A 12598-nucleotide genomic window follows, 5' to 3' on the forward strand; every position below is an offset into this window, starting at 1 on the left:
AACCCATAATGCTATACCCTTTTGTGGTGGTTTTCTTTTCACTTGGAACAATTCTTTGAGATCCTTCCGTGTCAGCACACAATCCTCTAGCTAGCTCATTTTTCTCTTGGCTGTGTGGTATTTGATAGGATCCCTGAACTATTATGCCATTTACATAATGAATCCTCATTTGATGTGCTTTTAATTAAGCCATCGTCATGTTTATTTTGCCTCTGCTATGAATGCTGCACCCAGCAGCCTTGAACACGTGTCGCGTCAGTCTCTCTCTAGGATAATTACCTCTCGGTGGGACTACCGGGTCAAAACATAACGTGTGCTTAAAACTTTTAACAGACATTGAGGAATTGCCTCCCCCAAAGACCCTGGCATCCTACGTCATCCTGCCTCACGTTGTACCCACAGTGTTTATCCACGGCCTGAGTGACACCTTTTGGGTGAACAACTTTTTATAGTGTCCGGAAATTGGATGGGAGAACCACAGCTTTTTATTCTTCCCTTCTTGCCTTCCCGCTCCCGTGCCCGTCCCTACCAAGGAGTCACTAGGATGCCTCCTCCAGCCTTAAATGTCCACGCATCCTTGGTAAACATGCAGTGCCATTTGGAAATACCTGTACGTCCTCGTGCACCATATCTGTCACCGTGCTCTAGTCTCATTCTGCTGACTGCTTTTGTCATTCACCAGGGCATCTCAGCTCCCTCCCTGTGGCCCTGGAGACAGGTGGGTGATGTTCGCGCTCCTGCACAGCATTTCATCCCTGGATCCAGCATATCCGATCATCCCCACCCCGAGAACGAACCCCTAGTGCTTCAGCCCCTGCTGTGCACAGCCCATGTCACCTTAGCGACCTGAGAGTTTCTCTTGGTGACATACCAAGGGGTGGGATTGCTGGGTGAACGGGCATGGACACACTTTATTCCAATAAATGCCACCCCTCGGCTTTCCAGACCGGCTGTGGGGTTCACATCCCACAGGCACTAGCCGAGAACGCTCCTCCTCCCACGGCACCCTCGGAATTATCCACCTTCTGATGTTTGCTATTCCGCTGGGCATAAGGTGGTATCACGTTTTCTTTGATTTTGCATTTCTCCGCTGCACCCTGGGCATGAGCATCTCTTCACGAAGTCATCACCCATCTGGGATTCTGAGTCTGGGAACCACCCGTGCCCTGCAGGAGGCTGTCATACACCACGGCTATCCGTCCTTTGTCACGTAGGTTGCAGATCTTTTCTCTCAGCCTGTGTCGTCAGAACCGCTCTGCTGGTTGTTTCTGGCTGTCAAGGAGCTATACGTTTGTACATGATCAAATTTATTGAAGTACTGGTTTATGATTTCTGGGTTAGGTATCTTTCATGGTGCCCACCCCCGAAAACATCATAACACTGGTCTGTATTTTCTTCTCTAATTTTCACAGTAGTGATTTTGCTCGTAGCCATTTCACCATGTAGACTTTACACTGTGGCTGTGGTGTGAAGGAGGGTTTGGGGCAGACCCTGGGGGGCTTTGCGAACACCTCGTGGGGTCGTTCAGCCCTTTCTTCCCCTGCCTCGGTAGGGCCATGGGTTCCAGGTGGCCGAGTCACAGAGCGGCCTGAATCCTGAGCCATCTCTTGCCACAGAGGTGGTTTGGAAGAAAACCAAGGGTGGCTTCTGACTGTGGCAGGAGCCATGAGATGGCAGGGTCTGGGGGTCTCAGCAGCGGGCTTCAACAGCAGTGGCTAATAACGGTCTGCCTTCCTACTCTCTGCAGGACAGCCAGTCACCTCCAAACCATTATTCACACACTAGCCTCTTCCCGACGATCGTCGCTGCCACATTCACACTAAATGCCCATGCATCCGTGGACGTGCATCTCAGCCAATTCCCTGCAGTGAGCATTTGCACCTTGTCATACCTAGTGGATCTGCCGGCTCCCTCATTATGATGCTTCAGACGGTTTCTGTCATCCTTGGGCATTTTGTTCTCTGAGTGAACCTCCCCGTCAGCTTGTCTGGGACCACGAGACACCCACGTGCCTCGCTTCTTGGGACTCTGGCAGCGAGACGGGAAGTGCCCGATTCGATTCTCAGCATTGCTTTGCTCCAGAAGACCTTGGACTTAGTCCAGGTAGGAGGAATCAATTTCCTCTGCTGGCTGCAGCTTTGCTGCCAAGCACTTCCTGCGGTGCCGGTGCGGAGCTGGGCCGGGAGCGAGGAGCACCGGACACAGTCTCTTACCTCTGGAACCTTCCTTCCCATGGGTGAGACATGGCCAAACAGCTCCTTCCACGGTGCTGTGCGCCAGGGTGGGACCGTTGCCCAGGTCCGGAGAAGAGATGATGGAGCGTAGGGTAGTGGCAGTGGAGAAACCCGCTTGCATTTGCTTGCGCAAAAGGGACGTCTATTGGAAGGCTCCAAGGGTGGCTCCCAGGCAGGAAGGACAGGAGCGAGGCGTCCCTGGGAGCCGAGCCCGCAGGTGGAAAGCGGCAGTTCCCCTCTCCTTGCCGTCTAGGGTTGCCAGATTCCTGGGCGCCTGTCTGGGCTCCAGGGCCCCCATGAGTCCCTGCAGGCCTGTGTGCGATTAGCAAAAGGCACCCGCCCTCTTGGCAGGTATGCGGCTGGAAGCGAGGACAAGGAAGGGATTTCAGCAGTCCCCTCACTCCCAAGGAAGGTGTCCTTGTGTGGGAAACAGCCTGTGCAACTTTCTGGGGGACCTGGGCCTCTGCCTGCCGCATCTTCCCTCCGCCTGAAGTGGCCCGGAAAATTCAGAGAGTGAGGACACTCTAGGCAGGATTTCTGGGTGCCTGTTGCGAATTCCAGGTGGACCTAAGCTGGGCGGGTCGGCCCCACCGACCCAGTGCAGCTGTGGCCGGGGGTCTAGGTCACAGGAGCCAGTGCTGACTAGGCAGGGACCCAGGGTGGCGCCTCTCAGGCACCCAGCAGCGCCTGTCCTCTTGGCCGGGGGCTGGGGGGCTGGGGAAGTGGTGTGTGTGTGTCCCCAGTCCAGGTTTCTTTAGTTTTTTTCTTTTTTTATTAAAAAATATTTTATCGGCCGGGCGCAGTGGCTCACGCCTGTAATCCTCGCACTCTGGGAGGCCGAGGCTAGCGGATTATTTGAGCTCAGGAGTTGGAGACCAGCCTGAGCAAGTCGTCTCTACCAAAAAAATAGAAAGAAATTAGCTGGACAACTAAAAATATATATAAAATTTAGCCGGGCATGGTGGCACATGCCTGTAGTCCCAGCTACTCGGGAGGCTGAGGCAGGAGGATCGCTTGAGCCCAGGAGTTTGAGGTTGCTGTGAGCCAGGCTGAGGCCACGGCACTCACTCTAGCCTGGGCAACAGAGTGAGATTCTGTCTCAAAAAAAATATATAGGCTGGGCGCAGTGGCTCACGCCTGTAATCTTAGCACTCTGGGAGGCTGAGGCGAGTGGGTCGCTCAAGGTCAGGAGTTCAAGACCAGCCTCAGCAAGAGCGAGACCCCGTCTCTACTAAAAAAATAGAAAGAAATTATCTGGCCAACTAAAATATATATAGAAAAAAAATTAGCCGGGCATGGTGGCACATGCCTGTAGTCCCAGCTACTCGGGAGGCTGAGGCAGGAGGATCGCTTAAGCCCAGGAGTTTGAGGTTGCTGTGAGCCAGGCTGAGGCCACGGCACTCACTCTAGCCCGGGCAACAGAGTGAGATTCTGTCTCAAAAAAAATATATAGGCTGGGCGCAGTGGCTCACACCTGTAATCCTAGCACTCTGGGAGGCTGAGGCGAGTGGGTCGCTCAAGGTCAGGAGTTCGAGACCAGCCTCAGCAAGAGCGAGACCCCGTCTCTACTAAAAAAATAGAAAGAAATTATCTGGCCAACTAAAATATATATAGAAAAAAAATTAGCCGGGCATGGTGGCACATGCCTGTAGTCCCAGCTACTCGGGAGGCTGAGGCAGGAGGATCGCTTAAGCCCAGGAGTTTGAGGTTGCTGTGAGCCAGGCTGAGGCCACCGCACTCACTCTAGCCCGGGCAACAAAGTGAGACTCTGTGTCAAAAAAAAAAATATATATATATATATATTTTATCTACTCTTTATTATTATTATTATTTATAAACCAGTAGACCCCCAGGAGCCCAGTCCAGTTTGGAAGAAAGCACGGAAAGGAGCAATTATAGGACTGTGGGTTGCATCATTTCGAGGGTACCTGGGCCACAGGTGAGTGAGGGCAGTCCCTGGGTGGGGCGGGGGGGACAAAGGGCAGTGAGGACACAGAGGGCTGAGCAGGCGCCGAGGCGGGGCTGCACAGGAGCAACAGGCTGTGCCTGCCTGTCTGGGCGCGTGAGTCTTGCCGGCCTGGCCTCGGGGACAGGAGGCCTTGTGCCCTGGGACGCTGAGCCAGTGGAACTGAGCTCCCCACCTGCATCCAGAGTTCCTGAAGCATGACCTCTGGGGCCAAAAGGAAGAGGGGGCTGCACCTTGCCCCTCAGCACAGGGGCCCAAAAGCCAGCAGGTCCATCCCAGCTCGGGTCTGAGCGAGCAAGCGAGGAAGACTGCCTGTCTTTTTTTCTCTCTTTTCATTTCATTTATTTATTTATTTATTTAGTTTTTATTACAGCACAGTAGTTCAAGAGGTAGAACTGCCTGTCTTGCAATAGGTGCCCTGGGCATTCGCGGGCAGGGCCTGCCTTCCCATGGCCTGCCTTCCCGGCAGAGCAAACCCGCCCTCCCTAGAGGGGACACTTCACCCCAGGATTGCCACACGGGACTCCCAGAGGTAAAGCTGAAGATGGCCAGCAGCCTCACGTTGACCGCGCCGGCCACCATGCTTGACGTGCAGCAGGTAGGTCAAAGAGCAAGGGTAGACCGGCCTGTGGCACTGCACGGAGACCTGCTGACACGATTCTCGGCGCTGGCCGAGCGTGTTTGCTCCGAGCCGGGCCGCTGCCAAGCGCCTCAGCAGTGCTCATCCCCCCCCATCCTCACAGCAGCCCGCGGAGCTGGCTACCAGTGTTAGTCACCCCTATGTTCCAGATGAGGACACGAGAGAAGCATGACACAGAAGGCTGAAGTCGCTTGTTCAGAATCACTACATGGCAAGTAGCAGAGGCAGGATATGGACCAAGGACATTGGCCTCCAGGGCCTGATCGTTTTCCTGACTATGCTCCACTGCCTCGGGCTCCCCCTTCCCTCCCTCCGAGGTTCCCAGGGTGTGTGTGCGCGTGTGTGTGCGCGCGCGCATGCGCGCGCACGCGCGCGCGTGTGTGTGTGTGTGTGTGTGTGTGTGTGTGTGTGTGTGTGTGTGTAAGGAGTGGGAGGTGAGCCTGGCTGAATATCCCCCAGGCCTTGGGCCATCATATGAGAAAGGGAGGAGGGTATGAAGAGAACCAGTGCTCTCCTGTCAAGCTCGACTGGGTAAATTTTGCAAACAGAGATTCACACTGCCTTTGAATTCTCATGAGATCAGAGAGCAGGTCTCATGGACTTTTACAAATTGTGTGCATAACTGTGATGTCAAGCTACTCGGACTCCTCAGGTTTTTATGTAAAACAAAATTTTTTTTTAGACACAAGGTCTCTGTTGTGCCACCCAGGCTGGAGTACAGTGGCAAGATCATAGCTCACGGCAGCCTCAAACTCCTGGGCTCAAGCGACCCTCCTGCCTCAGCCACCGGAGTAGCTGGGACCACAGGCAAGCGCCACCACACCCGGGTAATCTTTTAATTTTTTTGTAGAGATGGGGTCTCGCTGTTTTGTCCAGTCTGGCCTCAAACTCCTGGCCTCAAGCAATCCCTCTGCCTTGGCTTCCCAAAGTGCTGGGATTACAGGTGTGAGCTACTGCGCCCAGCCCCTCCGCGAGTCTTTAATAATCTCTGAGACACAAGAGTATAAAGATAGAAAGGAAGGAACAATAAAAGGTATAAATAAGTTTAAATGTGCAGGCAGATTTGAAAAAGAAGTGAAAAGAACTTTTAGAAGTCAAAAAGCATAGTCATCCTGTAGCCCCAGCTACTCGGGAGGCTGAGGTAGGAGGATTGCTTGAGCCCAGGAGTTTGAGGTTGCTGTGAGCTAGGCTGACGCCACGGCACTCTAGCCAGGGCAAGAGAGAGAGTCTGTCTCAAAAAAAAAAAAAAAAAAAAAGTTAAAATAGAAATTAAAATTTAAAAAAAGCGTAGTCATTGCAGTGAAAATCTCGACCAATGGGGTCAACAACAAATAGATGCCACTGAAGAGAGAATTAGTGATCTGGAAGATGATACCAAAGAGATTTCCTCCTGGCCTGTTCTCCTTCATAGCTGATGATACTGCTTCCTCCTTCCCTGAGAAATGGCAGCAGCCCTTCCTCAGAGATCTGAGCCCTAGGTCTTCAGTGCTCCTCATGCTTGTTTATAGGCTCTTGATAACCCCAACATCTTCCCCTGCCCCTTGATCTGGAAGTGGTAGCTTCTTCCTTTATCCAGTTCAGTATCCCTTTTCGCATGTTCAGCCCTCAAAACCCCGAGTAAACAATCCCTTAAATTAAGTCCCCTGTCTTGAGAATCTCGGTATGATTTTGTGTCTCCTGAGTGGTCCATGATTAACCCTGAACTGGTCCTGGGGGAGGTTCCAGAAGACAGGCCTACGTACGTGGAGGTTTGGATGGGTCTGCTCATGCCTTTGGGCTGGAGTGCAGGGCTCAGCATTTTGCCAATGGGGAGCGGGGCGCTAGTCATCCATGGCCTGCAGCAGCTTCACAATTAATCCAGCTGCCACTGTTGGCTGACGGGGATCAAGGGCCAACACAAGCCAGTGCCTGGGGAGCTCGAGTCACTGCTGCACCCGACTGTCATGGCGGCCATGGAGGGCTGTGAGGACTGTGGTGTGGGATGACTTCTGGGGCTGGACCTGACTGTGTACAGCAAAGACGTGCTGACCTCGGGTTCCTTAACTCTCAGCTCAAGTCACAGGAAGAGAACCAGAGGGCTTCCAGGACAGCCCTAAACATTCTCTTACTCCTTGTACCTGCAGGGCTGACGGTTCTGACACTCACACACGAAGTTGAATTGTGTGAGCGCCAGAATCCCAATGTGTTGAACCCCCAGCCTCGCCACATTTCTCATGTGTAACGTAAGCAGTGGTTGGAGAGGATTCGGCAATGGAACCTGGAATGGGGACATCTTGTTGGCTTCAACTGAAGCTGAGACTCGGGAAGCTGCCACTCCCTCTGAGCCTCCCTTGCCAGTGGAAGTGGCTTGACCTCTTGTGTCTGGGGGACTGGTGTTCCTTTGCTGGAGAACTGTCACAACTTTGGACAGGAGCCTTGTAAGGGGAGACGTGTTACCCACGAGACCCTCCATAACTACAACCTGTTGCCATCAGATTTATATGTACTGTTCTATCTCATTATGCTCTAGTGGGATAGGCACAGGTTCTTCCCCAGGAGGAAACAGCTGTCACACAATAATTATGAAGACTTGACTGATACCTAGCAGCAGTCTGCAGTTTATATGTGTCATAGTGGATTGTCAGAGTGTAGACTACGAAGGGTAAACCATGAGTCTAGATGGCTCTGGATTCTCTGATAGGGGTGCACTTAGTAGAGAGACCAGATTATATTATGTTAGTGCATGCAGGTAGTGGTAACTCTAATAGCTCACTTTCTTAGTTGACTGAAACTTGTGCTCAATGGTAGCCTGCAGTTCATGGGTTTGCCTGAACTGGTATGAGGTAAAAGGAAATCCACAGGCTTATACAAAGTGTAATGTTGGTGTAGATTCATCACATGGAATGCGCACACTTCTGTCCCCCATCTGTTTCATGGGGAAATCCAGAAGAGGCTCTCTTTATTGAGGCGCTGAGAGAGCATTAGTGTAGGAGCACCTGCATCCTTGAAGCGCTTTATGGTGCTCTCTTCTGTATGGTATGTATGACTCTACATGATGGCACTACTGAGGTGGGCTCCCTGATTTCTGCGGGGATGACAAAACCCTTGTGTGGCAGAGACCATGTGGCAGCTCTAACCTGCTCATAAGAAGGTGGCTATGTCCATCATAAAGGTCAGCAGGGATACACAATCAGAATGCCTTGGCCCAGAGAGGTTTTTGGAGATGCCTAATTGATCATAGTGTGTCTAGGGCCAAAATATAGAGATAGCTTACTACAGCATTGCTTGATGTCTATCAGAAATCCTCTAGGTCTGGGTGCCAAATACTTGACTTCACTTGCCCCATTGGAGTCACAGCCTGTCACCCCGTTTCCTGACCTAAGTCAGTGCACGGATCCAGAGCCCTGTGATGCAAGGGGAGGCTAGGTTCCCCTGGGTAGGACCCTGCACCATTGCTGCAAGTGCACACCACAAATCTTTCCAAGTCTTCCCCAAAGGGACCTGCAGCCAGTTACTGAAATGACATATCATCCTGGAAAACAGGGGTGCTCGAGCAGGATACCCTCGCTGGTGGACCACACCTGTCCAGTGACACGGGCAAGACTCTGTTACCATACTGTCACCCACGTCCAGAAATGTGGACAGATACCTGACAGACACCACCTTTCTGCCATGATTTGCCCACCAGTGCTGCCCATTTGTGCCTGGGTACTACCCCGTGTGTGTACGGGTGTCTGTGCTTCCCCACGAGCGCTCCAATCATGCTCAGCGGCACTTTTTAAACACAGTGGAGTGGGATGGAGAGGGACTGCCACACGTCTGCGCCCTGGGAGGGTGGAAACTCACTGGAGGCGGAAAGAGTTGAGGGGCCAGGACCGGGGCGTGGCCAGAGACGGAGTGGCAGTCTTTCCTTGATAGCCGGGCGGGGTGCCGGTCAGGGTGGGGGGTGCTGGCCCAAGGGTGCCTATGGGGTCTCCCGCGCCACAGATCTCCGTGGAGGCTCCTCCTCCGATTCTTCCCCGAGGGAAGGCGCGACAGCTGGGTCTCCGGGGAACGGCGCACGGCTCAGAACAAGACCTGCTCCAGCCTTTCCAGTCAGGGGAAAGCGGAGACCGTCTCCCGCTAAGGGCTCCTGGTTGACAAAGGAACCCAGACCCACGCCCCAGCATGGCGGTCCTCCGCCGGGCCCTGGAACCCACAGGGAGGCACGGAGCGCGTGTCCAGGGCCCTCAAGCTTGGGAACACTTGCGCGGTCGCCGCGAGGCCACCGGGCTGTACCTTCCTTCTTTCCACTGTTGGAACATACGTCTGTCACAGTTACAGAAAAGCCTAGGGGAAGAGTTGTATCCCCAGGATAGCCAGCCGGAAGCGGGCTTCTAGCACCCACGTGGCAAAGCCCAATTCGTCAGCTGACCGCGGACGCCCATCCATCTCTCTGCTTTGCGCATGAATTGGGCTTCGCCCGCGCGCAGACGCAGAACACCGCTGCGTCTATGGTAGGGATGTATGACAGAGCGTCCACCTGCCCTCGCTGGGACTCTATGGTTCCTACGTGGGAAGATAGGCCAAGTATATAAGGCATGCGCAGAGGCGGGAGTGCCTCTTTTCCTTCGGCGCGGTGAGTAAGTGCGGTTGTGAGTTCGGTGCGCGCCCTTGCTGGGTCTCACCCAGGTTCTTGAGGCCTGTTCTCGTGTTGTGTTCCGACTTTTTCTATTTCGTTGCAGCCACTGAAGATCGTGGTATCGCCATGGGCCGTCGCCCCGCCCGGTGGTGAGTGCCGAATCCGTACTGTTGCACTGTTGAGAAGGGGAGGGAGAACTGCCCTTGATCGCTAAAAGCGACCATCGTGTGGAGACTCCCTCGTTCGGCAGTCTTGTCTTGGGAACTGATCCCATGTTTTCCCTAATACTTTCCAGGTGGCTTATAGTTGTTGTTTATACTATCTGTTCTTTTTCTTTAAAAGTTTATGCCACTCTGTAGCGCTTCCCCCCTTTTATTGTTGGGGTGGTGGATTGACCCTGGACTACATGTGCCGCGCCAGTGTCGTGTTGGAAGCGACGTCTGCCGTGTATCCCACTTCAGTCCTTCAAATTTGCCGAATTTTCAAGCTTGATGCTCTCCCAGGGCCTTTGTGTGCGCTCCCTGCCTTATTTCCGGGCGACGTGCGGACTCAAAGGGCGGGCGGGAGGGGGGCGAGGGGAGCGGGCGCAGCCACCTCGCGTGCCCTGCAGGGGGCGCCGGGTGCCCTTCACGTGCCTCAGAGGCACATTCGGTGCCACGTGGCCTTTAGTCGGGTCAGCTGAAGTGTGCAACTGTTAACTCGGCGAATGTTTTTTAACTGGGAGAGCTTCTCAAAGTGTTGACTTTAGGAACTTTAAAACTAGGGGTAATGGAAAGCATTGGTGCTATTGTTTCCCGTGTGGGTGTCTTCTGTCATAGCCACCTGTTATGGCCGTGTGTTGCTTAATGGCCAATTTCTGCAAATGGAGACAACTTAGACGTTGATGTGTATTCCCGACCCCCTTTCTGGCTTTTCTTTGGTTGTTTCTTGAGGCAGACAGTCAAAGTGCCTATTGAGTTTGCTTGTGAAAACCACCTAACATGGGTTTTCCTCCTCTCTGCAGTTACCGGTATTGTAAGAACAAGCCATACCCAAAGTCTCGTTTCTGCCGAGGCGTCCCTGGTAAGTAGTGGAAGAGGTTTCAAGCTGGTTTGGCTTGCTGACTGAGCTGCCAGCCCACACACTTAACCTGAGCATTTTTCAGATGCCAAGATTCGCATCTTTGACCTGGGGCGGAAGAAGGCAAAAGTGGACGAGTTCCCACTCTGTGGCCACATGGTGTCAGATGAATATGAGCAGCTCTCCTCTGAAGGTGACGCGGGACTCTTAATCATTCCCAGTCCTTCCTATGTGCTCACTCAACCCAACCCCGAACACACTGCACTGGAATTAGCAGTCGTGAAGCGCAGGCCTTTTTACAGAACTCACTAGCCAACACATTTCCTCTGAAGGCCGGGGGTGGCCGTGGGCTAAGGACTTTTCTACTTTCTTGTCTCACTGCTGCTATCCTTCCCCCTGCCTAGCCCTGGAGGCTGCCCGTATTTGTGCCAACAAGTATATGGTAAAAAGTTGTGGAAAAGATGGCTTTCATATCCGAGTGAGGCTTCACCCCTTCCATGTTATCCGCATCAACAAGATGTTGTCCTGTGCTGGGGCTGACAGGTGAGCTCAGTCTGGGCCTTTTTAAGACATTTTCTCATATCTTGGGGCTTCTGTGTTGGGCTTGGGTTTTCGTCAGTCAGGGCATAGACATGGCCTCACACTCAGCCACCTGTGGGTAATGGGAAGGCGAGGACACAGCTGGCAAGTGGCTTTCGATGGACACGCTCTCTTTTGGCAACCAGGTTGGTCTAACCCTATTGCAGAGTAAGTCAAACAAGCCCCAAAAGTGTCATGATTAAGTCTTAGTTTCTGGGCCACCGGTGGAGGGAGGCACTCCTGATGGGAGTCCTTGCTTGGAGCCTGACAATACCTGCTTGCAAGTAGGATAGTTGGGGACCTGTCAGATGAGCCCAGTAGTATCTTGTAGGTACCTTGTAGAGCCTCCCAGTGGTTTTTCCGATCCTCTCCTGCAGCCAATTAAGCCGACCGTGCTCCTTTCCTCATGGGGGCCCGGTGTGCAGTGGCTGCAAATAGCAGCCTCCTTGGTAGTGTATGCAGCCTGTTGCTTGTATAGGTTGCTCTAAGGGACCTTGGATACAGTCCCTTCTGATACATGTTCATGTGTCAGACCTTGTGCTGTCCCCAATCTAGGCTCCAGACAGGTATGCGAGGTGCCTTTGGAAAGCCCCAGGGCACTGTGGCCAGGGTTCACATTGGCCAAGTCATCATGTCCATCCGCACCAAACTGCAGAACAAGGAGCATGTGATTGAGGCCTTACGCAGAGCCAAGTTCAAGTTCCCTGGCCGCCAGAAGGTGAGCAGTGCTGCAACCCCCTTCTCCTACCTTTCCTTGCCCCAGGCCTCCTCTGATAGTTGTTTCCATCTCTCCCTAGATCCACATCTCAAAGAAGTGGGGCTTTACCAAGTTTAATGCGGATGAATTTGAAGATATGGTGGCTGAGAAGCGGCTCATCCCAGATGGCTGTGGGGTCAAATACATCCCGAATCGTGGCCCCCTGGACAAGTGGCGGGCCCTGCACTCATGAGGGCTTCCACGGTGCTGTCCCCTCCTTTGTAACCACCAATAAATCTTTTCTGTCCTCTTATGTTTTTGCATATGGATTCTTGTGGGGGAGGGGAGGAGGAACCTGGGACTGCTGGGATCCTTGACCTTTCGTTTAAGAAACAGGCTGATGACTAAGCAGGCCGAATAATTGGCAGTAAGAAGGGCTAATGAGGTGACGCCCTGGGAGGGGCCAGGCCTGTTAGCCTTTCCTCAGTTGCCTAGTCTGGATCTTGACTTGGACCTCCCCAGATCCTAGGCAGTAAGTTGAAAGGCATCAAAGCAGCAAGTAGGGGGAATGAAGCCCTGCAATCCTAGGCTGCTGTGAGTCTGTTGATTGCTGTCTGACCATCCCTCCCCACCGGCGTGAAGAAGGGCTTGTGTGTCAAAGCTAACCTCTGCAGCATCCCAGACCAGCAGCATTTAGGAAAAGGGTAGACATGAACCAAATGCCCCAGCAGCCATCTGGCTCAACCAGTTGTCCAGGTACTCCCTGAGTAATCTGGGGACTGCCCCCAATTCCCCTGCCTTTAGCAACTTGACCCACTGCCCT

At 53.2% G+C, this 12598-nt stretch overlaps 1 protein-coding gene, 1 long non-coding RNA gene and 1 other non-coding gene across 5 annotated transcripts; all 3 read left to right on the top strand.

Moving 5' to 3' along the window:
* Positions 1 to 693: 693 nt before the first annotated feature.
* LOC123628486 lies at positions 694 to 4177 on the top strand. Of its 2 annotated transcripts, none has more exons than XR_006731656.1 (3): positions 694 to 1210; positions 1748 to 2236; positions 4077 to 4177. It is a non-coding gene; the product is annotated as an uncharacterized LOC123628486 (long non-coding RNA). The 2 variants fall into 2 exon arrangements; XR_006731657.1 differs by having other exon boundaries at positions 1748 to 2103.
* A 5242-nt stretch (positions 4178 to 9419) lies between these two features.
* Positions 9420 to 12088, top strand: RPL10 (ribosomal protein L10). 2 transcript variants are annotated; one of them, XM_045538234.1, is made up of 6 exons: positions 9420 to 9589; positions 10444 to 10502; positions 10585 to 10692; positions 10904 to 11042; positions 11634 to 11796; positions 11876 to 12088. In XM_045538234.1, the coding sequence occupies exons 1-6, from the start codon at positions 9567 to 9569 to the stop codon at positions 12026 to 12028; spliced, it is 645 nt and encodes a 214-aa protein (XP_045394190.1). In that variant the 5' UTR covers positions 9420 to 9566; the 3' UTR covers positions 12029 to 12088. The 2 variants fall into 2 exon arrangements, with proteins under 2 accessions (XP_045394190.1, XP_045394191.1); XM_045538235.1 differs by lacking the exon at positions 11876 to 12088 and having other exon boundaries at positions 9425 to 9589; positions 11645 to 11753.
* LOC123628976 lies at positions 11450 to 11584 on the top strand. Its single transcript, XR_006731851.1, has one exon. It is a non-coding gene; the product is annotated as a small nucleolar RNA SNORA70 (small nucleolar RNA).
* Positions 12089 to 12598: the final 510 nt, after the last annotated feature.

The sequence above is a fragment of the Lemur catta genome, chromosome X (assembly GCF_020740605.2).
Source record: "Lemur catta isolate mLemCat1 chromosome X, mLemCat1.pri, whole genome shotgun sequence".
Classification (NCBI taxonomy): Eukaryota; Metazoa; Chordata; class Mammalia; order Primates; family Lemuridae; genus Lemur; species Lemur catta.